Source organism: Hylobates moloch, unplaced genomic scaffold, assembly GCF_009828535.3.
Source record: "Hylobates moloch isolate HMO894 unplaced genomic scaffold, HMol_V3 SCAFFOLD_20, whole genome shotgun sequence".
NCBI classification, from domain to species: Eukaryota; Metazoa; Chordata; class Mammalia; order Primates; family Hylobatidae; genus Hylobates; species Hylobates moloch.
Genome location: NW_026652295.1, coordinates 45,778,870 through 45,805,987, shown reverse-complemented (window position 1 = coordinate 45,805,987; position 27,118 = coordinate 45,778,870). Strand labels below are relative to the sequence as shown.

The following is a 27,118-nucleotide window of genomic DNA, read 5'->3' as shown; positions in this document are numbered from 1 at the left end:
AAACAAGACAATTATAACTGATGTGTAAATACACAGATATGCTTTACTTTTTTTTTTCTTCTCTCAACTACTGAGAATTTTATAAGTTTGTAATTGATAAGAGCCCTAAAGATTGTTTTCTGGCAGAAGTGACTAGAATACTTACTAAAAAAGGAATGTTTGGTAGTAGTTGAAGAAGACAGTTTGGCAGATAACTGCTATAATGCTGAAACACAAAAAGTATTACCAAATGCATTTTGTTATTCGAAAAGCAACAAAATACAATGAGAAGACCAGTGAGGCAACTGTCCCAGACTTCAGTTCAAAGTCTGTTGTCTTAGCTAACCAACAGGGGACAAAATCACTTAACCTCTCAATCTAAATATCAAGATATTTAAAATAGGGCTACTATCTGTCATAACTATTTCACAAGAATACTGTAGGCTCAAATGAGAATATATACAGCAAGGCTGCTTTATAAATTACTAAGTGCCACCCAAATGAAAACTATTATTTATTTTAAAATAATCAGTAATCAGGTAGATACACACAACCATATACAAGGATATATACACAAACAGATACATAGAGGATTACTATCCAGCAGGACACAGAGCAACAATGATATCCATTATAGAGGTACTTGGACTCTATTTTCTTAAATGTCACAAAGAAAACATTTATCTAAAACATTTTAATTTTAAAAGTATATCTATTTCTTAACATTTAAAGATTAAATCCTATGAAGCAACAGCTAGAAATTTAACTGAAAATACTTACCTTAACAAAATTGTCAGGGAACATTCCTCTTCTCCCATTTAGTTCTCCTTCTAGCCATCCTTCCTCCTGTAGCTTTTTCACATTCCTGATGATTTCTCCAACTCGAATAGTTAATTCATCATCATGTACAGCATCATAGTCATACTCCACAATATAGTCAACTAAAAAAGGGGGAAAAAACGAAATGTCTAAAATCTAATTCACAAAATACTATAAACTATATTAATAAATTTAAAACTAAGGAATCTGTTTAGCAACAATATTTAATACCACAAAGACATCAGCAAAGCTTATTTCAATTACTTTAAATATTTGGCTATATCAGCAAATTTCTTGAATACCTTAGTATACAGTACAATACAGCTATTAAGTGGGAGCCTCAAAAGAAAAATAATGCATAATTCATGCCATCAGACACTCTTACAATCACATGCATATCCTTTGTAGCATATAGACTCTGAGGTGGTCTCCATGATCCCCACTTCCTCGTATTCACGTCCTTACGTAATTCTCTCTCTTTGACTGCCAATGTGACCTGTGATTGACTTCTAACCAACAGAATATGATGGCAGGGCATAATGTCTCACTCCTATAATCCCAGCACTTTGGGAGGCCGAGACAGACAGATCGCTTAAACTCAGGAGTTCAGGCCAGGTGCAATGGCTCACACCTGTAATCTCAGCACTTTGGGAGGCTGAGGCAGGCAGATCACGAGGTCAAGAGATGGAGACCACCCTGGCCAACTTGGTGAAACCCCGTCTCTACTAAAAATACAAAAATTAGCCGGGCATGGTGGTGGGCGCCTATAATCCCAGCTACTCGGGAGGCTGAGGTAGCAGAATCGCTTGAACCCAGGTGGCAGAGGTTGCAGTGGGCCAAGAACGCGCCACTGCATTCCAGGCTGGCGACAGAGCGAGACTACATCTCAAAAAAAAAAAAAAAAAACAAACTCAGGAGTTCGAGACCAGCCGGGGCAAGACAACAAAACCCCGTCTCTACAAAAACACAAAAACCAGCCAGGCATGGTAGTGTGCGCCTGTAGTCCCAGCTACTTGGGAGCATTGCTTGACCCAGGAGGTCAAGGCATCGGTGAGCCTAGCCTGGGCAACAGACTCAAATAAAAAAAAAAGATAATGACAAAGACAATGAATTGCATGTAATTACTTAAGGCTGTAATGCCCATCTTAATAGGAGACTTTTTCCCTTGATGGCTTTGAAGACACAAGCTGCTATGCTGTAAGCTAACCTATAGAGAGGGCCACAAGCAAGCAACTTAAGGAGGTCTCTGACTGACATCAGGACACTGAGGCCCTTACTCCAACAACCCAAAAGTAAATGAATGATACGAACAAACACATGAGCTTGGAAGCAGACCCTTCCCCAACAGAGCCCCAAATGTGAACCCAACCTTGGCCAACATCTTCAGTGCAACCTTGAAGAGGATCCAGCTGGCCATGCCCAGACTCTTAAACCACAGAAACTATTAGCTAATAAATATATATAGGTCTAAACTACTAAGTTTGTGTTACTATTGTATGTAAAAACAGAAAACAAACTCTAAAATGAAGATTAATGTGTATTTATTTTACCTCTTCTAATAACAGGATTTTAGATTACAGGATCACATAAGCATATTTTTAATATTTTACAAGGTTCAATTTTTAAAAATAAATAACAGCTTTCCTGCTCAAGATAGCAGACTAGCCATGTCCCCATTCATCTTTTCTTCCTCCTACAAGACTGATTAAAAAGAAAATACACACCCACACACCAACAACCACAACAATCACAACCACCACCACCAAAAAAAAAAAAAAAGGAAAGTGAGTATGGCCAGACACTGTTGTTTGTTAAACCGAGTGCCATTCCCACATTGCCCATTCCCCTCCTTCCTTTCTCACAGAACCTTAATTTTGTTCAGTATTTTGAGACCCTGTATTTTAAAAGGTGAAGATTCTCTCAGCCCCAGGGAGTTACATATTCACTAGTCTAGGTATGTACTTCTCAGACACTAAGTACAATCAGGTCAGCTGAAAAACCTTATGTTTAAATGCCAACTACAGTTGAGTAGGTGCCAGGATATCTAACTGCCAAAGAGGCAAAGGTCTAGAGATAGTCTATGTATAGCAACCTTAATCACATACAATTAAACATACACAGTGAATGGTTTTCAAATAAGCACGAGATGAAGGAATTCTTTTTATTTTTATTTTTTTAACAGAGAGGGGGTCTGGCTATATTACTCAGCCTGCTCTCAAACTCCTGGGCTCAGGCGATCCTCCCACCTCACCCTCCCAAAGTGCTAGGATTACAGGCGTGAGCCACCACACCCAGCTGAGATGAATGAATTCTAACTTTCTTCTGGGAAGGTTTTATTTGACTTTAAAAACAAAACACAGGCCAGGCTCGGTGGCTCACACCTGTAATCCCAGCACTTTGGGAGGCCGAGGAGGGTGGATCACAAGGTCGGGAGATCAAGACCATCCTGGCTAACATGGTGAAACCCCATCTCTACTAAAAATATAAAAAGTAGCCAGGCGTGGTGGCAGGCGCCTGTAGTCCCAGCTACTCAGGAGGCTGAGGCAGGAGAATGGCGTGAATCCGGGAGGTGGAGGTTGCGGTGAGCCGAGATTGTGCCACTGCACACCAGCATGGGCGACAGGGCAAGACTCCGTCTCAAAAAAAAAAAAAACCCCAAGGAAGGAATGGCCTCCTGCAGACTCTGGATGTTCTTTAATGAGTGTTTGATACCCACAATTGCTATAACCACTTGAGACCAGAAAAACAGCGGATACTTAATTAACATGGAGGAGAAAAAAGATGAAAATAACCTGGATCTTTGCTGGATTCATCAAACTGCTAGATTAACCACCTTTAACTATAATACCTTCAGATTCGTTACATGAAGTAGTTTCTTAACTTTTAAGTAAATTTTAGACAGGATTTCTATTTGCAGCTGAAAACATCCCAACATGATAAGGGACCCGGCAACAAATTTTAACAAATGTCTGAAAGGGGATGCACAGCTGATAAAGCCAAGAAGAGGAAGCCTAGAGAACTTAAGGGAGCTATAAATGAAATACCAAACTGCTCTGTAGACCTCAAAAAGACCAGAAATTCAGAAAACGTAGGCTCACATGAAATGCATGCAGGGCTAAAATAGGGAAATTACTCAATCTCTCTATCAACCACAATAATTCAATGAGATAAAATGCTAAATAGTATGGTATTTTCCTTCCAAGGCAAAAAACTGAAGGGTTAATCTACAAAAAAATAAAAAATAGCTTAGGGAAACTAGTACAGCTATTATGGATGAATGCTGGTTTCTCAGAGCAATGAATATTGAGAAATGTAGAGGTCCCCAAAGCAATGGGCAGTTCCTGACTTGCTAATTCCAAAATAAAATTCTTAACTCCTGCAGGGGCAGTGGCTCACGCCTGTAATCCCAGCACTTTGGGAGGCTGAGGTGGGCGGATCACCCGAGGTCAGGAGTTCGAGACCAGCCTGGCCAATATGGTGAAACCCAGTCTCTATTAAAAATACAAAAACTAGCCGGGCATGGTGGCACATGCCTGTAGTCCCAGCTACTCAGAAGGCTGAGGCAGAAGAATGGCTTGAACCCAGGAGGCGAAAGTTGCAGTGAGCCGAGGTCGCGCCACTGCGACAGAGCAAGACTCTGTCTCAAAAACAACAACAACAACAACAAAAAAAACTCTTAACTCCTACCCACATAAACAGAGTTCCCAGTTAGCTTTTTATTCATTTATTATTTACTCTTAAAATGAGCAGACAATAGTTGATCATGAAAGACCCATCATAAACTGAAACACTACTGGGAGAAAGGGTAAGCAAGGGTGGGGAGTAACAATAGAGATGGGAGAATGGTTACATGCAGGGAGACTAATCACATTGTAAATATTCGAAGGATAATGGAAGCCAAGTTTCTCCATGTCAGAGAAAGGAGTTACAAACGTATATGGAAAAAGCTACTTTCAATCCTGTGATACTGATTTGTAATAAAGCAGTATCAGCATGAATTTAACAATTTTCAATACGTAACATGGAGAAATAAACAGATATAAATATATGTATACATGTATGTATATACAGATACACATATATCCAACACACACACACACACACACACACACACACACATATGCACATACACCCTAGCTCTGTCCAACTAATGGACCTGAAACCAGCAACATTCCAATGGTAATGAGCAAGCCAAATGCCAAGACTTCATAAATACCACCTACTACTAAAAGGAATCAGGACTCTTTAGGAAAATGGCCAATTCCAAGGCTAAGCAGGAAAAGTATAAGATTAGCCTGGAACATTTTGTTGTGCCAGAAAGTAAGGAAGTTGTCAAAAAAAATGAAATGGTATCAAACTGACCCACAGAAGTGATATAAAAACGGTTCTTACTGGCCAAATCAGGACATTTTGAGCATCAAAATAATGAAATTAAAAGAATATACCCCACTGAATAAAATAAGCCGTGAGTCCATACAGATTACAAATCAATGTTAATTTCTTAAATGTTATGGTTGTATTGTGATATAGTCCTGGTTTATTAAAAATACACACTAAAATACTTGGATGAAAGATAGCAGTCAGGAAAAAAATTATTTGTACTATACATCTAACATTTCTACAACTTCGTGATTATTTCAAAATTAAAAAGTTAAAATACACACACAAATGTATATCCTCAAGAGATGTAAAGTTTCTAAAAGAACAGAATGCTATAAAATAAGAAGTGAGAAAATTAAAAAGTTTTTATAGTTTATGTCTTCCAAGGTATCTTACTGTTTTTTGAAGAGGTAGAGATAAATCCAACAAAATGTTCCAAAATAGGTAAAACAAAGGCACAAAGAAAAAGATGAAAATAAGGAAAAGGCACAATCAATCCAACATCCAATTAACAGAAATTCAAGGAGAAAAAAATGGGGAATTAACCATAAAATAATACAAGAAAATAATCCTAAAACAATCTTCAAATGGAAACAGATCTGTGAGAATCCAATGAAATGAACAAATTTTAAAACGTATTCATATTCGGTGTAATTTCATAATAACAATAAACGATCCTAGAAAGCTCTATGACAGGAAATAAAAATTTCATCTACAAAAGATTGAGAATCATCTTGGAACACTTCTCTGGCAATACTGGATTCTAGAAAAAGAAAAATTAAAAGTCACTGAAGTATTGAAGGAAAATTAATTGCGTACTCTGCCAAATCAGCAAGCAAGCATAGAACATAACATTTTCACACATGCAACAATAAAGAAAATTAACTCTCACATATGAAATTACATAATGTTATCCAGCAAAATTAAAATATGAACCAAAACAGAGGAAGACATGAAATCCAAGAAATAGTGGCACCAACCTAAGAATAAAATAAGTACTAAATTTGCAGCTGCACAACAAATCTAAGGAACAAACAGTCTATACTAAACAGGAGACAAAAAGTTCTAGAGGTATCTGAGAGAAAAGCAGCATGGGGTACAAACTGTGAAACTGTATGCTATCCTTACAAATCTGGAACTCAGAAAGACAAGAAAGTCAGTTAAGGACAAAAAACTAAAGATGATTAGAAACTTTTGGAAAGGCAAAGAACTGTACAATGCTGAAAATATAATTGTCCGGGTGCAGTTGCAGCTCACACCTGTAATCCCAACACTTTGGGAGGTTGAGGTGAGTGGATCTCTTGAGCCCAGGAGTTCAAGACCAGCCTGGGCAACATGGCAACCCCCACCTCTACAAAAAATACCAAAAAAATGTAGTCAGGAGTGATGATAACGTGCCTATAGTCCCCAGTTACTGGGGAAGCTGAAGTGAGAGGATGGCTTGAGTCCAGAAGGTGGAGGCTGCAATGAGCAGAGATCGCACCACTGCACTCCAGCCTGGGCAACAGAGCAAGACAGGAAAGACAGAAAGGGAAGCCGACAGGGCAAGAGAAAGGGCAGGGCAGGAAAAAGGAAAAAGGGAACGGGAACAGGAAAAGGGAAAGGAAAGGGGAAAAAAAGGAAGGGAAGGAAAGGAAAAAAGAAAAGGAAAAGGAAAGGAAAGGAAAAAGGGGAGAGCAAAAAGGGGAAAGAAAAAATATAATCATATGTACTACTTGGCTTCACAGTAAATAAAAACACTACATGGTCATAATAATGTGAAAGTAATTATTTTAACGTTGGCAATCAAATTATTGTATAGCAAAACAAAAGGACTAAATTACGGTTGTAGAACAAAACATAAATGTTAACAGCCTTGATATTATAAAGGATAATAATTCTGAAAAAGAATTGAGAGAGGGAGGTTGGTAAAGGAAAGAGTAAAGGGACGAATATCATTATCATACGAAGTGCTAAGTCCACAAATACACTATTGGTTGCTAGAAAAAGAAATAAAAGTATAAACCCTTACTATGTTCAGATAAAGAGAAAACGTGAGATTATAAATAAGCAAGCTAAATATTTTCAAGTTAAAAATAAACCAAAATCAACAACAGAAACTAATTATTTAGAAATATGAAAGCCAAAACATTAAAATAGATAGATGTAGACAGTGGTTTCCCTATGGAGAATGAGAATAGAAGCAGAGAACAGTGAGGCAAGGAAATAGTGTTTGTAAGCCATTTAATATTTTTTATATTTGTATATCATGTGCAGGAATTACTTTGATAAGATATTTAAGCAGTAAATATTAAAGTGGTTTGTTCAATATTACAGCAAAAATGTTTATAGCACCACATAACTGCATACATGTGTGATAATTAAGAAGTTCACTGAGTCAAAGAAAATCTATTTTATTTCCCCTATAGAAAATGCCATATGGTAAATAGGGTTAAATTCCCTGCTCTTTTAAACTTATTCATAATTAAGTTTGTAATAGTAAACTGCAAAAAGTGAAAGACAAAGAGGAAAGGAAATCTTAAAACAAAGGTTATCAAAGAAGCAACATTTAGACTAATGGGTGACTTAGGAACAACGATGGAAGCCAGAAGGCAGCAGATTAGTATCTTAAATGTGTGGAAAGAAAATACCTACAAATCTTAAACTCTCTATACCCGAGAAAATATCCTTAAAAAAACGAAGAAAAAATAAAGACACTTCTGACAAACCAGAGGTGGGACTTTGCTACACAAAAAGAAAACTCTGATGGATGTTCTCTGAGAAGAGCAAAGGAGAGGAAAAAGATTAAATATGAAGTATCAGCAATGTAGAAAAGAAAGGAAAAACAAAAGAAGTGGTAAGTATATAGGTATACAAACACCAAATGAATAAAAACAGTGACATCATATAGGAAATTAAAAATACAGAAAAATTAAAATAACAGAACCAGTAACAAAGTTGGGAGTTGAAACTGTTCCAAGATCCTTGTATGGTATAAGAGAGTGAAGTTATTAACATCAGGTTTTTGTAAGTTGAGAATGCACGTAGTGATCACTAAAATAACAGAAAAAGCATAAAAACGCCAAAAATTGTGGGGAGAAAGAACAAATTTTTAAAATACTCGACTGGCAGTTTCAGCTCCAACAAGTAAAAAGCTTTAAAGTCATCACTCCCACCCTTACAAGAAAAAGGCTAAACCAACTGAAAATCAATTAATTTCCTTGGATTCATTAGAAAATTGAGGACACAGAGCAAACTACCACCTAAAGATACAGAGAGGAGGCAGGTAAAGCCAGAGAGTCACGGACGAGATCTATTTATTACCTAGAGTAGAAGCTGCTGGAGCCATAAATTAGCAACAACACTATTAGTCTCCTACAGCAGTTGTAACAAACCATCACAAAGTGGGTAGCTTGAAAGAAGAGAAATTTATTCTCCTCTTTCGGGAGGCGAGAGGGCAAAATCAAGGTATCAGCAGGGTTAGTTCTTTCTGGAGACTCTAAAGAATCACTCCATGCCTCTTATCTGGCTTCTGGTGGCTGCCAGCAATTTTTAGCGTTCCTTTGCTTACATAACTCCAACCTCTACCTCCATCTTGACATGATTGTTCCACTGTTATGTCTCCATCTCAAATCTCACCCTCTCCTTACTCTTTTCCAAGGACACCAATCATTCAATTCATTAAGAATTTCTTCATCTCAAAATCCTTAATCACATCTGAAAAGACTATTTCTCTCTCTTTTTTTGATGCAAAGTCTTACTCTGTCACCCAGGCTGGAGTGCAGTGGAGTAATTTTGGCTCACTGCAACCTCCACCTCCCAGGTTCAAGTGATCCTCCCACCTCAATCTCCTGAGCAGCTGGGACTATAGGGGTGCACCACCATGCACGGCTAATTTTTTGAAATTTTTTTGTAGAGACATGGTCTCATTATATTGCCCAGACTTGTCTCGAACTCCTTGGCTCAAATGATCCTCCAATTTGGCCTCCCAAAGTACTGAGATTACAACAGGTGTGAGCCACCATGCCCAGCCAACTATTTCTAAATAATGTAACATTTACACGTATGAAGGGCTAAGACTCAGACATACCTTTTTTGGGGATAAAAATTCAATCCAGTACAAACACTTAAATGGTAATTTTGATGACTTGCTGGAGGCTGACTGTGGAATAGCATGAAAGTGGGAAACTACTAGGGGAATGCTGTCCTATAGGGGAGTCCCCACACTTTTGTGGGTTTTATGGTACTGCCAGATTCTCACAGTAAAGAGCCAAGAAGAATCCCCTTATAGTTCTGGCAAGGAGGAAAAGGAAAGTAACCACTGCGAAATACAACCTGAGTATTCTCTGTAACAAAGGCCTACACTCCAGGGGAAAGACTGTCAGGGGCTTTATACCACCTAGGAATGGGAATTTCCCTGATTTAAGTCCACTCCACAGCTCCAGGACATCGATCCACTAAAAAACAGAGATTTAATAATTAAGATTATAGTATATTTCCCCTCTCCCACATGCTATCACCACATCAATGAGGCTCCAGTATTTACAGCTGAAAAAGCTGCAAGATGCAGATTCTACCTGAGAAAGAGTTCTTAGGGAAACCCAAAGAAAGCAAGGAAGACAAAAACAAAGACACTACAGGAATGTGAACCCTCTGGCACCTACAGCTAGAGCAAATATTAAACACAATCCAACTCCTAGGCAGGTAAATATAAATCCTCACACTAACAATTTAACTACCGCAGTTCCTATTACCTAATATGACATATCCAGCCTTCAAAAATTTCAAGTCATGCTACGAAGGCAAGAAAAAGCAAGTCTAAAGAGACAAAGCAAGCATCTGAACCAGACTCAGATACAACACATTTTTTTTTAGTTATCTGACAGGAAATTTAAAATAACTATGATTAATATGCTAAGGGTGATAATATAAAAAGACAACATGCAAGAAAAAAATGGATATGGTAAGCACATAGAATCTCTAGAAAAGAAACAGAAGGAAAAGCTGGAAATCAAAAACACTGTAACAAATAATCGACAACACTGATGCATTCATCAGTAGACTATACATAGCCAAGGAAAGAATCAGTAAGCTTGAAGAGAGGTCAAAAGAAATTTTCCAAACTGAAATGCAAAGAGAAAAAGAATTATAAAAAACAAAAAAATCCCAGGACAGAACATCCAAGAACTGTGAAAAACTTCAAGAGGTATAAACACACATAACTGGAATTCCAGAAGAAGATGGGGAAACAGAGCAGAATATATGAAATAATAATGGCTGAGAATTTTCCAAAAATAATAAGGTACACCAAACCACACATCCGGAAAACTAAGAGAACAAAATTAGGATACAAACAAAAAAAAACTACACCTAGACGTATCACATTCAATGGAAGAAAATCAAAGGCAGAGAAAATCTTGAAAGAAACCATCACAAAGTATCACCCTACCTATTGAGGAACAAGGATAAGAATTACAGCAGGCTTCTCATCAGAAAACATGACGGCAAGAAAAGATGGAATAAAATATTTAAAGCATTGGAAAAAAAAAAAACACCAACCTAGAAATCTGTATCTAGTAAAATTATCCTTCAAAGGGAAAGAGAAATAAAGACTTTTTCAAACAAAAACAAGAATTCATTGCCAACAGACCCGACACAAAAGAAATGTTAAAGGAAGTTCTTCAGAGAAAATGAAAATTATACAGGTCAGAAACTCAAATCAATATGAAGAAGGAGCATAGAAGGAATAAATAAAGAGAAAACAAAATACTTTTTTTATTCTTAATTGATCTAAAAGATAACTACTCAAAAGTCATAACAGTAACAATGTATTGCATGATTATAGCATATGAATAGGTGAAATTAATGAATGTCTTAAGGGACAAGAGGAATAAGGAATACAATATGGTACCAGCACTACACATGAAGTGTTGCAGTGTTATTTAAAGCTGAATTTAACATTAGTTATAAATGTATATTGCAAAACTCCAGGGCAAGCACTAAAAATAAAAATTAAGTATAACTGAATGTTAAAAGAGGACATAAAATGGAATCATATAAAATGCTCAGAGAAAACAGAAAAATGCAAAAAAAATAATGCAACCAAAAACTGTTATTTGAAAACATCAATAAAATCAATAAATCTGTAGAAAGAATGACCAAGGCAAAAAACAGAAGGCCCAGATTACTAATATCAGGAATAAAAGACAGTACATCTACAGACCTTACATTCATTAAAACAATAAGGAAAAACCATAAACAAGAATGTACACATAGAGGCCAGGCACAGTAGCTCACACCTGTAATCCCAGGCGGGAGGATAATTGAGGCCAGGAGTTCAAGGTCAGCCTGGGCAACATAGCAAGATGCTACCTCTACAAAAAATAACAATAGGTGTGTGGGGCAGCACCTATAGTCCTAGCTACTTGGGCGCCTAACAAGGGAAGATCACTTGAACCCAGGAGTTCGAGGTTGCAGTGAGCTACAATCACACATTTGCACTCCAGCCTGGGCAACAGAGCAAGACCCTGTCTCAAAAAAAAAACAAACAAAAAAAAGATTACAGGTGTGAGCCACCAAGCCCAGCCTTCCATGTACCAAGAAGGCACCATCTTTGCACTCTCCTCACCAGACACCAAATTTGCCAGTGCCTAGATCCTGGACTTTCCAGCCTGTGAGCAATAAATTTCTGTTGTTCATAAATTACCTAGTCTAAGGTATTTTGTCATAGCGGCTTGAAGGGATTATGACAGAAATTAGTAACAAAACTGTGTAGAGAGGAGAAATTTCTAAACTTAAAGTAAAATGGTCAAAGTTTCAAAGCAACTAAACTGGAAACAGACAGTAAATACTTGCAACAAACAAGACAATGAATTAAAAGCATTTATAAGAACCAAAAAAAGGAAATCTCAACTGAAAACAGGTAAAAGAAAGTAAAGTACATTACTTAAAATGAAGTACAGCAAACTCTAAGAACTTAATCCTCACCTAAAAAGAAAAAAGTTTTGCTTAACTTGGTTCTGTTTCGGGGTGCTGGTGAGGTATTCTTTTAATGGGTTTACTAGTTGTTAATAACTTTTTAAAAAAAAAATCAGTATTTAAACAAAAAGGATATCTGAAGATCAAGCTGAAAAATCTTAAAATCCATAATTTTTTTAAATTATTACATGCAAAAATATTGGTGGCAATATTATAAAAGATTTTCTACTAGTCTGCTTTAATAAATATGCATTATTTTGATAATAAAAAATCACTTCCAAAAAATAAACAATTTACACAAATTCCAAATAGGCATAAGTTGTATGGGCATTGACTACGGAATGTTTACTTTTAATTCTGGCCAACACAATACAGATAAATACACAATGGCATCTAATTACGTCTGTCAAATTAACCTTCTCTATATCACATCACTGATCACAGTATACTATTGAGTGTTAACCTTTATTATAGCAGATGACAAAATATTAAAAATTACACAAAAATTAACAAAAATATATTTCAGTATAAGATAAAAAATTACAAGCTTTACTCTCAAAGTAGTAGGAATATGATGAAAATAATGGTTCCACCTATTTCCTGATTTTATATATATTACACACACACACACACACACACACACACACACACATCAGAAAGAAAGAAATATATGTATTTACTTTTTATTCCCAGGGCTAAGTATTTCTTACCACAAACCAAAAGGCTTTACCATAAATTATTCCCAGAAGGAAATATTTATTCTTTACCATAAATAGAGAAATGCAAAACTGATTAGCATTGCTTAATGTCATTAACTAATAACATTTCATCATTTAAGTCCTCTAAAGTTAGGTACCAGATCCATTAGTCAAAATACTACTAATAAAAAGCACAATATCATCCTAAAGTCTTTTTAATTATATATTAGAAATTCCGTCATTTATTTTCTCAAGCTTGTTAAATATGGAATGATAAGCAGCATTTCTTACATGTTTTTCAACAGAGATAAGTAAATCTAGTCATTCTTAAGATAGTGAACAAATTGCACACAAAACCCACCCTTCCTCTTTGTACTTCAAATAGCATACAAAGGTTTGCATAGTACAATACACTCTTAGTACATATCCAAAGAGAAAAAGAAAAGGAAAATTGATATAAGGAAATTTTTACACAGTATTATATTCTTCCTAATGTTACTAAATTAGAATAAGTGACAGATATCCACACACAAAAAAACTTAAAGTTTAAAAAACAAAAAAGATTTTTATCTCAAAGACTGATTACCTGAGACAGTTCTAAAAACAAAGAAATTACCATGTACATGTGATTAATGACTTGTCCTAAAATAATAAATCTTAAAAACAAAAAACATACAAAAATCTAAAGAGCAAACAAGTTGGAAAATTCAATTAAATATTCTCATTCTTCATCTTTATTCCCACTATTAACTTCAAAAAAACACTAGAAATTATTTTTAAGCATGTTTCAAGCCAGATCAAAAAAAATACCATATGAATAGCCATCATAAAGTTTTATAGAACTCACCAAAAAACAACCCTAGGAAAACTTTTGGGTATGTAAGTAAAAGACCAATGTGTAACAGTTAAAATTTGTTAAAAGTCTATTAAGAGGCCAGGCATGGTGGCTCATGCCTGTAAACCCAGCACTTTGGGAGGCCCAGGTAAGAGGACTGCTTGAAGCCCAAGAGTTCAAGACCAGCCTGGGCAATATGGCAAGACCCTATGTCTACAGTTTTTATTTTTTTAAATTAGCCAGGCATGATGGCACATGCCTTAGTCCCAGCTACTCAGGAGACTAAGGTGGAAGGATCACTTGACCCCAGGAGGTCAAGGTTGCAGTGAACTATGATAGTACCACTATACTCCAGCCTAGACGACAGAGCAAGACCCTGTTCCTTTAATAAAAAAAAAAAAAAAAAAAGTCTCTTTAGAGAAAACAGTTACTCAAACAAATGAATACCAATCCACAGTTTTTAGATGATAAATATTTAAATTTCTTTATGTTTTAAACCACACTAGGAGAGTCTGAAGGTCATATTACTTGCTCTGTTTAACTCAACAATCTTCCTTCTCAAAATGTTTTAAGATATAATTAAGAGGAAGAGCTTTAAAATCAGAGCAATGAAAGTTTGATTCTGTCTCCTCCTCATCTTACCTCTGACTTGGACAAGTAACAATCCCTCTAACTTCATTTCCTGAACCTGAAGAATGGGAAGACTAACGTTTTACCTCATATTCTTGTGGGGAACTGCCTAGCATAGTAAGAATTCCTTAAATGCTAGTAACTAAGTATCAACTAAAAATGAATTTTAAAATTACCAAAAAATGGGAAGTTGCTATGTAACAATTTCCCTCAGTTTCCAAACAGACTTTTATTTTTAAAAAAACTAGTCAAGTGCAGCTGGGCACGGTGGCTCATGTCTGTAATCCCAGCACTTTGGGAGGCCGAGGCGGGCGGATCACCTGATGTCAGGAGTTCAAAACCAGCCTGGCCAACATGGTGAAACCCCATCTCTACTAAAAAAATAATAATAATAATACAAAAATTAGCCAGGCGTGGTAGCAGGTGCCTGTAATCCCAGCTACTCGGGAGGCTGAGGCAAGAGAATCACTTGAACTCAGGAGGTGGAGGCTGCAGTGAGCCGAGATCATGCCATTGCACTCCATCCTAGGAGACAAGAGCCAGAAGTCTCAAAAAAAAAAAACTAGTTGAGTGCAGTAATGAAAAGCAGGGAAGAGTAGCAAAAAGAAGTTCAATCTGTAACTGACTAAGCAATCGAGATAACTCACTACCTGAGGACCAACCTAAAGATTTTTAAAACATAATTAAGTTATACAGACAACTACAAGAACCTGTAAGAACAACAGCAGTAAGAATCATTAAAAATTCAGAAGTAATCATTTGAGTTTCTCCGTAGTTCTAAGCATCCACCCAAAATAAACACATACAAAAAACAAAAATCTAAATTCTTAATTTTTTTTTCAGAAACAAAGTCTCACTCAGTTGCACAGGCTGGAGTGCAATGGCACAACCATGGCTCGCTATAGCCTCGACCTTCCAGGTTCAAGTAATGCTCTCACCTCAGCCTCCCAAGTAGCTGGGACTACAGGTGCATGCCACCACACCCGGCCATCTATTTTTTTTTTTTTTTTTTGTAGAGACGGAGTCTTGCTTTGTTGCCCATGCCGATCTCAAACTCCTGGTCTCAAACAATCCTCCTGCCTCAGTAAATTCTTATAATTAAAAAATACTGAGCACTTGAAATGTGGTTAGTCCAAACTGAAATGTTATATAAATGTAAAATATACATCAGATTTCAAGATTTCTTTCATATATAAGAAAAAATGTAAGCTATCTCATTAATAACTTTTTATACTGAATACATTATGAAATAATGTACTTTCTTTAACCCAACATACATTCAAAATATTATTAAAATTAATTTCACATGTTCTTTTTTAAATGTGGCTACTAGAAAATTTAAAATTACATATATGTAACTTACTTAACTCAGTATGTCTCAAAGAATATATATGTATACTTGCTTCACAACACCTACCTTAAAGATTTTATAATTTTACAGTTCAAACATTAAGTTATTTTGAACGAACTCTTTAAGCTAAAAATTAAGCCTTTATGCCTAAATGTGTTTAACATGTTAAATTGGAGACTCATACAGAAATGTCCCTCTCTGCCAAACTTTCCCTTTATTTATACACACGGAGTAGGTAATCAGCAGATTCACCTGACAAGATGCTTAACATCCCTGATTATTGATTCTCTATTAAAGGGACTTAAGAGCTTCAATGAACCATACAGAAAGGATTAAAGAGTTTATTTCTTTAAAAAAAAAAAAAAAATCTCATCCATTATCTTGAAACAGTAATTTCATTAGGCAACATCCTATTAGTCTGTTTTAGGTGGACATATTTCAATATATTTAAATTTTGTATTATTTGTTAGGTTGGCCCTCTCTACCCAATTACTCCAAATTAAAGTATTACTGAATCAGACTTAGTGGATACATAGCAGGCTCCTAATTTTCTGCTAGTCAATACAAGTGTTAAATTCTGTAAATACAATAAAATAAGTGATATAGTCTCCAGCATCGATGAGCTCAGATCAAGTAAGGTCATTTACACACTAAGAGAATAACAAAGAAGTTTTGTTTTGTTTCTTTTTTTTTTTTTTTTTTGGAGAGACGGAGTCTCACTCTGTCACTGCAAGCTCCACCTCCCAGGTTCACGCCATTCTCCTACCTCAGCCTCCCGAGTACCTGGGACTACAGGCGCCTGCCACCATGCCCAGCTAATTTTTTCTATTTTTAGTAGAGACGGGGTTTCTCCGTGTTAGCCAGGATGGTCTCGATCTCCTGACCTTGTGATCTGCCAGCCTCGGCATCCCAAAGTGCTGGGATTACAGGCGTGAGCCACCGCGCCCGGCCAAGAAGTTTTTATTTAAGTTTTAAACTATGAAGTTCTAAGCATAAGTTCAACTGCGTTTTTGTAATATATAATTTATACAGGAATTTAGAATAATTTTATGAGAAAAAAGGGCTACCTTGAGATTTGAAACACAGCCTTTTATTTCCATTTGACACTCATTCTGAAAATTTAACAAATTTATTTTCATCATTAAAAAAATTGTTTTGATCTGCTTCCTAAAATATGTTTGTTAAGAATGGCCAAATTAGTAGGTAAGTAAAAATGAATCCTTCCTCTTAAATGGCTATGCACAAATGCCCACACATACACCAAAACAGTCAGGCAAAATACTCATCAGACTGCAACCTGCTACAGCACAACAGGAATTTTTAATTAAAGTTTAATGCAAAACTTGGATCTCAGGAGAACGTACTTCTAAATAAACCAAAAGTTGTTTCTAACACAAAGAATGAGAAAATCCCTAGAGAATAGTATATACATTTGAAAGACCAACTTTAAATGTCTCCCAAAAACACTCTAACCAAGACTATCTAGTCTCAATTTTACAAATACAGTATATGAACTTCTACATTTACAATCCAAAACACTTTGGCACTTGATTATTACAATAATCGTGATAAATACTCCAGGAATGACATTTTTAAAGTCAGTCTAGATGTTAGGTAAATTTCCAGCCTCTTCAGTACTGGAACACTGATAGGACAATAAGAAGGATAATGCAGTTTTAATATTTCAGGTAAAAGTACACATCTCAAAGGATCAGCTCAAGAGAAGGCTTGCTTCATTCTAAAGACTCTTTGCCAGAAGCGGAGGAAAAAATACCTTAGCTACTGCCAGTACTCAGTATATCATCACTGGTCAAACTAATGAGAGATTAATAAATCCCATTTCCTTCAGTGCAGGAATATATATTCTAATATTCCATATGCTTCTCCTATTACATTTTAACATTTCTGACATTGACCCTATACTATCTCTCTTGTTTTTCTAATGGATTCACATACGAACTTTCATTGTTATTATGTTGTCTTATTCCTATCACATAAGCCACCCCAGCACATTCATGACATTCATCAAAAACTGGAGGGAGGGAGAGGCAGAAGCATTTATGTCAGAAACCAGGGGTTGCGAGAAGTTTAAAACAAAAATGTGATTCTAATAATATGCCCAATCCTTAACACTTGTAAACTACTCAAGGCACCAAAACTTTCATTTATCCTAAATCCCCAAGCATTTAACATGACATTAATCACATTCCTAACATTAAGGAAAATACTTCTTGATTAATCTCTCATCGGCAGCTTCTTTGCTTGATGATGTGACCTTGTGACAGTCCCTTTTTCTTAATATTGGTGTTAACTGTAACTATCACCACACTTAAAAGTGCAGTTATGCATCACTTAACAATGGGGATGCATCTTAGGAAATGGGTCATTAGGCAATTTGGTCCATGTGTGAACATCATAGAGCGTACTTAAACCTAGACGGTACAGCCCACTACACGCCTAAGCTATAGGGTATAGCCAATTGCTCCTAGGCTACAAAACTGTACAGCATGCTATTGTACTCAATACTGTAGGTAACTGTAACACAATGGTAAGTATCTGTATATTTAAACATAAAAAAGGTATAGCAAAAATACAGTATAAGTAATAAAAATGGTACATCTACATAGGGTGTACCTACCATGAATAGAGATTACAGGACTGGGAGTGGCACTGGGTGAGTCAGTGAGTGGTGAGCAAACGTGAAGGCCTAGGACATTAGTATACACTACTATAGATTTTATAAACACTATACACTAAAGCTAACTACTTTTTTATTTTTCTAATTTTCTTTCAAAATTAACCTTAGCTTACTGTATACTTTATAAACTTTTTTACTTTTTTGTAATAACATGTAATAACATTCAGTTTACAACACCAACACATTGTATAGCTGTACAAAAATATTCTTTCTTTATATTCATATTCTATAAGCTTTTTCCCATTTAAAAATTCTTTCTTTTTTAATCCTTTTTCTTATAAGACACAAACACACATTAGCCTAGGCCTGCAAAGATCAGGATCATCAATATCGCTGTCTTCCATCTCCATATTTCATCCCACTGGTAAAAAAACGTGCATAGGGCTGTCATCACCTACGATAACGATGCCTTTTTCTGGAATACCCCCTGAAGGACCTGCCTGAGGATATTTTACAGTTAACTTCTTTTAATAAGTAGAAGATGTACTCTGTAAAATAACAATTAAAAAACATAGTATAGTAAATACATAAGCCAGTAACACAGCCATTTATTATCAATATATGTACTACATATAAATGTATGTATGTGCTATACTTTTATACAACTGGTAGTGTGGGTTTGTTGACACCAGCATCATCACAAACACGAGTCATGCGTTGCACTACTATAGTGGGACGGCTATAACTCACTAGGGAAGAGGAATTTTCCAGCTTCATTATAATCTTAGGGGACCACCCCCCTATATGTGGTTTATTATTGACCAAAATATTCCTAAAGCGCTCATGATTGCATTCTACTAGAAACTCCTAATGATTACAGTCACTCCCTTGGAACTATCTGGACGCTGAATCATCAAAAAGAACCTAAGCTAAGAGGCACTAATAAGGCACTAAAACAGATACTGGAATCCAGGCTCCCATGCTAGTCATCTCTCTTTTGCAAATGAGTTGAGAAAACTGAACAAGATCATGATGGGAAGTTTAACAAGCTGCATAATATTTGAAAGATTATAAAATACAAGTCTACTGGAGCCACTGGAAAGGACAGGTTCTAGAAAAGAAAAAATCCATAACAATACCTGACACTGGAACAACATCTTAAGCCAGTATCAATTTAGAATAGTGAATTGTTTTAAAAGCACTGTTTATTCTAGGGTAAAAGCACCTTTAAGTGCAAACAATTAGTAAATACCTTTCAGTAAATCAAATAGCGTTCAATGAAAATGGTCAGGAAGACTGTAGAACATCTAGGAATCTGAGACCTTCAGAAACAAAAACCAAAACATAACAAAAAAAATGAGGTAATATCAAGTTTAGTCCAAAGAAGAAAACATTTAGGGGCCCAGAAGGAAAACACCTACTTCATTTGTAGTTAAAACCAAGGTTATGATTCAAATATGAGTACGGCATGGTCTCAGGTTAGTGAAGTCCTAGTAAAATTTTATCTGTTTAAGAGACATAATAAATGTCTCTACTGTGAGCTCCTGTCTAAATATCTACCTAACGTAGGCCAAAATAAATAAAAGCTGGGAGGAGTATGAGGGAGTATTGCCAAAGACAGGTACACACTACCAAAAAAAAATTTAAAAAGCAACAACAAAAAAGGTCTTTCTAATAACTAGCCAACCACCACTTCAGTGAAACCAAGAGACTGATAATTACTAATACTTTCAGTTTCTTGTGCCTTACTTGGCCATTTATTATATTTGCAGTTATAACTGCTTAACACCCTGAAGGACTGTGTACTTGTTTCTGAAACAGAAGGATATGCTGAGGTTTTGTAATCTGCTTCACGTTGGGTATGAAAGGAAAAGGAACCTAGGTGAAAAAGAGACAGGAGCAAGAAAAAAAAAAAAAAAAGCAGGCACATCAAATCCCTGGGACCAAACAAACAGAGGGGGTGGCAATCTATACCCAGGGAATATCCTCCAGCATTTAGAGACAAGATCCCATTTCACCCCAGTAATTCTGGACTACTCATACCATACTTACGGATTCAGCTACTAATGTAGACTACTAATGTAGTCCCAGGACAGAAAATATATAAGCTTAGGGGCTTGGTGTCTTGTTATTACCTCTTGGTTCATCCTAAATAATTCCAATAACTAAGCTCACTTTTATTCCTGCAAATACCCACCTTGTATTTCTCCAATAAGAAATCTGGACCCTGTCTCATTTTGTTTCCCTGCGGCCAGGTTTTCAAGGCCTACTGCCAGACCCCGTTTCCTCCCTTTTCCCCCAAGATGCCAGTCTGAATCTCTACCTAGTGCCTGCTACCAGCCACCATACCACTCCCAAATGCCTGCTCCACATACATGTACACACTGCACTTTGCCAAACATATCCCTGATGCTGACAAGCTGACTGTAGGCACATATAGACCGCCATCCAGATTTCTCAAACTAGTGTTCTGTCGCCTCCCCCATCTAGAAAGACTTACTGCCTGACTGCTGAGATAGTTTGGTCCCCAAATCCTGCTTGTGTTCAATCTGAATAGCAGTCAGACATCAAATGCTACAACTAAGCAGTAACAGCTCCATCATAATGATTACCTAATTTACCTAAATTTCAATCACATCTCACTAGTTTTTATTTGCTCTTTCTTTTCTGAACATAAAATCTGAAAACTTTCAGATCTTTCACAACTTGCTTCATCAGTTTACCTAAGAAACAGGTCTGCAGCTCCATCCAATTCTCACCCAAATGAATAATCATTATACTTCTTTCTCTACCTAGCTGCAAGCCCTTGACACAATGACAACAATTTTTTATATACATTAAAGTAAGCATTTTTATCATTCAAAATATATTTAATAATGAGGGAAGATATTCTCTGACAGAGGATTCGCTGACAGATCTGAATTATGAATAAATAAAAATGTAGCACTTTTGAGTTTTCTATTTATTTTAAATGCCTTAAAAATTACATTTTAGTTAATATAATGTCATTTTAGTTTGCAAACACTTCAATTAGAAAGACACACACTGGGCGAGGTGGCTCACGCCTGTAATCCCAGTAAGGCGGGCAGATTACAAGGTCAGGAGATCGAGACCATCCTGGCTAACACGGTGAAACCCCATCTCTACTAAAAATACAAAAAATTAGCCAGGCGTGGTAGCACATGCCTGTAGTCCCAGCTACTCGGGAGGCTGAGGCAGGAGACTTGCTTGAACCCGGGAGGCGGAGGTTGCAGTGAGCCAAGATCGCGCCACTGCACTCCAGCCTGGGAGACAGAGCAAGACTCCATCTCAAAAAAAAAAAAAAAAAGTACAAAGCAAACTTCCAGCTCATTTCTATAGGAAACTATAAAATATTATAAATGTGGATTTTCAGCCTTAATGTGAGTTTACAAAATTTAAACTACTCAAATTTTGAAACCTCAAAAAATATCTGATGAGTACTTGAATAAGGAAAAGAATTATTACATTTGCCAGTGATTCAACTTCGAAACAAAAATTTCCTAATATTATTTTTTCATGCTCTGTAGTTTAATTGAAGTAAATCCTGATACAAAAAGGTGAACCATTAGCATGCAATTTCCATCTGCAACTACTTATCTGTATGAATTAAGATTTTATCCAGGTCAGGTACAGTGGTGCGGCTGTAATCCCAGCACTTTGGGAGGCCAAAGCAGGTGAACTGCTTGAGGCCAACAGTTTGAGACTAGCCTGGGCAAGACAGGGAGAGCCTGTATCTACAAAAAAATTTTAAACCAGGCCAGAGGTAGCAGTGTGCACCTGTAGCCCTGGCTACTTGGGAAGCAGAGGCAAGAGTTTGAGGCTGCAGTGAGCTATGATCATGCCACTGAACTCCAACCTGGGTAACAGAGCAAGACCCTGTCTCCAAAAATAAGTAAATAAGTAACATATAAATAAAAATTTTAAAAATATTTTCTCCAAACAGTACAAGAAAGTAACATAAAGAAATCACTCTATTATAGAAGTGCACATATCATCTAAACCAGCCACAAATTTGTCTATTAAAACCACCACGAGGCCAGGTGCAGTGGCTCACGCCTGTAATCCCAGCACTTTGGGAGGCCGAGGCGGGCAGATCACATGAGGTCAGGAGTTCAAGACCAGCCTGACCAACATGGTGAAACCCTGTCTCTACTAAAAATGCAAAAATTAGCTGGGCATGGTGGCACACACCTGTAATCCCAGCTACTCAGGAGGATGAGACAGGAGAATCACTTGAACCCAGGAGGCGGAGGTTGCGGTGAGCCGAGATCGCACCACAGCATTCCAGCCTGGGCAACAGAGCAAAACTCTGTCAGAAAAAAAAAAACCACCACCACATGACTGATATGTTTTATATACGTGAGCCTATAAAATAAACTAAAAAGTTCACCACCGTATCTAAAATTATTAAAGAGAAATTCTGCCCTTAGAAATCTGCTTTTTCTTTCAAAAATAAAAATTCATAAATATTCCTTTTTCGTGCTCTAGAAACGCTCTGACACTTTGTGCCATTTGCTTTCTGCCTAATTCTGCTCCAAAATGCCAATTTATATTTTTGGAATAAGAAAAATAAGCATTGCCTATCTGCTCCCTAGAGCTCTTCCCAAATTCTTTCACACAGAATACCTCAAATTTCTCAATAGGCATTTTATCACATTTAACAAATGCAGACACTAAAAACATAAAATTCAAATAAGTCTACTAGTAGTCATCCCACTTAAGAGCTTTTCCTAAGCAACTAAAGTTCTTAACAATAATAGACTTTCGCACAGTACATCCAACATTGAAAAAAGTATCTGTGATTTCTGTAAGGTTATATCACATAAAATTCAATTTGTGCCTTAGTGCAAAATCATCTCATCCCACTGGTCCTTTATTTAAAGAAAATATCCTACTTCTAACAAAGGTCAAAAATTGAGATCTTTTTTTTTCCAAGTTGGTAAAAGAATTAGGGAAATCATTTGAAAATGAAAATCACCATCCCTGGCAGTGTTCTAAGCACTTTACAAGTAGTACCTCATTCAAATCCTCCTAACAACCTATGAGGTTGATATTTTATTCCATTTATAGATTAAGAAACTGAAGCACAGAGAAGTAATGTGCTCAGTCACACAGCCAGTAGGTAGAAGAGAATTTGACCTCAAGTAGTCTCCGTCCAGAGCCCATGCTTTTAACTCTCTAGCTGTACCACCTAAGCATAAGAACCACCATTTAATAGGCATCCAAGCTATCTTACACACAAAAAAAATTTCAGATTTTTTCATTTTGTGACAAATTAGATAAAATATCATGTAAATATTTTAGGCTGCATCTAAAATCATAAGAAAAAAGGATGGCTGGTAAAACCAAATAAATGAGATTTACATTAAAGAGCAAACTCCCTTTAAGTGAACTTGGGAATTTTATTATTACATGACCAATAAACTTAAAGAATATACGTACTGATATGGAAATGTTTCACAACACTTTACAAAAACTTAACCACAAATGCCCTCAGTAATATACCCTCAAAACACATTCTAAGTAGTCGAGAGTATACCAACATTGATATCCAAGTCTATATGAAAACTCACCTTAACAGAACACAACAAATAAATCACAAAGAAAAAGCCTCTGGACAATCAAAATAGGTATTCCAATGTCCAAGCATTGGTACACATTTACTTTTCTCCAGAGATGACCTCACACACTAAGTAACGGCCTACTGATTCTTCCCCTACGCAGAATCACAAACCTGAATGATTTCCACACTTCTAAAAAAAAATCAGAAAAGGAAAGATGATGGGGGACACTAATCAGTTATAAGCACATCCAAAAGCAAAGCAAAAAAAAAAAGTACTTAAATAATTTCAAAATGCGAACAAGTATTATTTAGAATTGAGCTCAACAGCCCTATATGCAAAACAAGATTGCATCCCCAGGTCATCCAAAGAAGTTTAATTTTATTCTGCATCCCATTTAAGATAGAAAACTGTATATTTAACTTTAGTATTATCTTAATCCAAAGCAGTTAAAGTGATTTTATAATTTCATGCTTAAAAGAATATGCCCACAATTGCCCTGCGAGCTCAACTAATCAATTATAAAATAATTCATTTGAAAATTCCAAATAGCAGATGTTTTATTTCACTGTTTTTGAGCTCAAGAGCACTTTGAGTATAAAAGTTACCTGAAAGGAGGGAGGTGGAGCAGGGAACATAAAATTAGAAAAGTCTAAGGAAAGAGGATAGCTAGGCGAATGTCTATAAACAATATGCTCAAAACATCCCCCACAAAGCAAAGTGTGGACAGAGGGTGCCACATCAGCAGTAGTCTGTATTCGTCCTGCTTCTAAATCATTTGTTAGTTACATGAATTATTCATTTCGGTGATGGTTTGTTGATATGAAGCAGTACCAATTCTCAACTGCAAAAAGTGATGGGGTCCTCCTGATTTGCTCTACAAAAATCAAACTTGGGTTTACTCTTACAGAACACGTTCTGCCTTATAGAGACAGAGGGTGTTTTGTTTTGTTTTTTAAGCTATTCTTTTTTAAGTTGCTTTCAATTTTTAAAGGATTGAGGGAGTTAATGCCTAGCCCACACCGAACTTTGTTATCAAAAGAAATTGTTACACCACTTAACAAAACTCCTTTTCAACCCGGACTGCCACACATTCTGCCTTCTCTAACTTCAAACAAAACTATAAAGCACATAGTAAATAACATATAAGGCCTTGTATTTTTCTCTCCTCCGGCAAGGAAGTCTAACTCCAAACAGGAAACTGCTCCTCAAAGGATCCAACACTGAAGTCCAAACCCAGTCCTCCGGAGCACACTGAATGCTTAGGTGCCAACACACTTGCCTAGGTAGAACCCGAGTAAAACAAATACTCAAGCTTTCCTGTCCTTGAGGCACCCCTTGCGAGTTTCAGCAGGAAAAAAAAAGTTTTTGAACAAATTTATCTCTCTCCTTAAACGTATACAAAGCCTCGCAGAAAATAAAGAAGTTGAAAGTGCTACTTTATCAAGTTTTTCGATCGCCCTCCCCCATCCCACGAGGAGGGGGAGGGAAGCAAGGGGATGAGGAAGGGAAGGAAGGTCAGGTCCGATTTTAGCTGGGCATGGGGTTAGGAGAGGTGGCCAGGCGCTCCCGCCCCCCATCCCGCACCTTTCTGGTGAACGGGAAAAGAGGCGGAGAAGGGAGAGCGAGGGAGAGCACCCGCGAGCTCTCCCACCAGTTTCTCCGTGAGAAGAGCAAGGTGGAAGGCAGGGCAAGAAGGGGCGGTGGGGAGAATGGAGAGGGTGGGGTGCTGCCGCTCAGGGGCTGACCGCCGTCGCCTCCCCATAAGGCCGAGAAAGGGCACAGCCTCCCCGGGTCTGGAAGGTCCGGACAGGCGGCAGGAAGCGCCCGAGTCTCTTACCCATGCTGGGGGCTCCCGCGGGGAGAAGCCGACGTCTGCTCCTCCTCCTTCTCCTGTGGTGGCTCGCGCGGCCGCTCCCGCGGCTGGAGGCGGGACCCGCGCTCCGCGCTAGCCCCTCCTGAGCTCAGGCGGGGCGAAGAGTCGCCTCCATCCGCCCGCGGCGCTCTCCTACCAGTCTCTTCAGCGCGGCCCACGAGGCAAAGGCAAAGGCGGCGACAGCTCCTCACCCTTGGCCTCCGCAGGAGCCACGGCGGCGGGAGGGCCCTCCCCCGCCTGCCCGGACCGCGGTTTTCCCACCCTGGCCGCTCCCGCAGTGGGGAGGGACCCACCGGTTCGCCCAGGCCCTCGGCTCCAACCCCAAGCGCCCGCCCAGCCTCGGAGCCCGCCCCTCGCCTCTTCCTTAGCACTCGCGGTTGGAAAAGGCAACACCGTAGACTAAGGTGGAGACCCAGACAGAGGCCGAGAAGGTGCGGGGAGCTGGGTCCGGGAGGAGGCAAATCTCGCGAGAACGCCCTCGTTCTCCCCGCCCCACCCCGCCCCGTAGCGTTCGGGCTCTCTCCCGGACCCCCCGGCTGCTGCCAGGTGCGGTGACGTCACGGCCGGGGGTCGCGCGCCGCCCGCGTCCAGGTGCAGCGAGCGGATGAGGAAGCGGTGCAGAGAAGCTTGGGCTCGCCTTCCCCCAGGAGGCTCGGAACAGCTTGGGCGGGCGTTTGGTCTGGTTTGTCGCCTCAGATGGATCAAAAGGTTTCTGCTGATAGGCAAAGTTGCCCCACTTTCCGCGGCGGCGACGCGGTGTTACTTTCTGCAGCGAAGCAGCCTCTGGAGGACCTTAAAGGGAAAAGGCGGACAGAAGGAGGGCGAGCGCGCTTGATTTCGACCTTTAAGGGAGGCCCAGATGCTGCCAGGCCCCTCAGTTTACCTTGCGAAGTTACTTATGGATCAGAAGCATTTGGCCTTCGTCGGGTGGGGGAGAAACCTAGGCATCAAATTCTGTTTAACAGATTCCGTTAGTCTCTTGTCAGCTGAATGCAACTTTCTAATTTTCTTTTTTTCTTTTTAAAGTATAATTTGAATTGATACTTGATCGAGAGAAAAATAGGCATCATGATTTGAAATATTGCCAGGCATTTTTTTCTAGCGTCAATGTGAAGCAGGGCATAGGATTATTATAGTCAAACACGAGCCTGGGAGTTACGAAGAAGTGTAATTATGTCAGCAAGCTTTTTTTCCCCCTCCTGTTTAAGTAGACCCAATTCCAGGGCAAATGTGTGTGTGAGCGTTTGTTGAACGCCAACTATTGTGCCTAGTGCTTTTTCAAGAAATTATGTAATTCTCAGTCATCCAGCACTGAAACTGACTTGCCCTTTGGATCCAGGCAGACATGGGTCCTTGAAACTCAGCACAGCCAT

At 38.0% G+C, this 27,118-nt stretch overlaps 1 protein-coding gene across 1 annotated transcript in view; it reads right to left on the bottom strand.

Annotated features, from left to right (window-relative positions):
• The window catches only part of CD2AP (CD2 associated protein), a 157,804-nt gene extending 131,624 nt beyond the window's left edge, over window positions 1–26,180 (bottom strand). The window contains exons 1-2 of the mRNA XM_032140345.2: window positions 25,710–26,180; window positions 760–920 (exon numbers count right to left, since the gene is read on the bottom strand). Coding sequence (XP_031996236.1) covers window positions 760–920; window positions 25,710–25,713 — 165 coding nt within the window. The 5' untranslated portion in view covers window positions 25,714–26,180. The remainder of the gene's footprint in view (window positions 1–759; window positions 921–25,709) is intronic.
• Window positions 26,181–27,118: the final 938 nt, after the last annotated feature.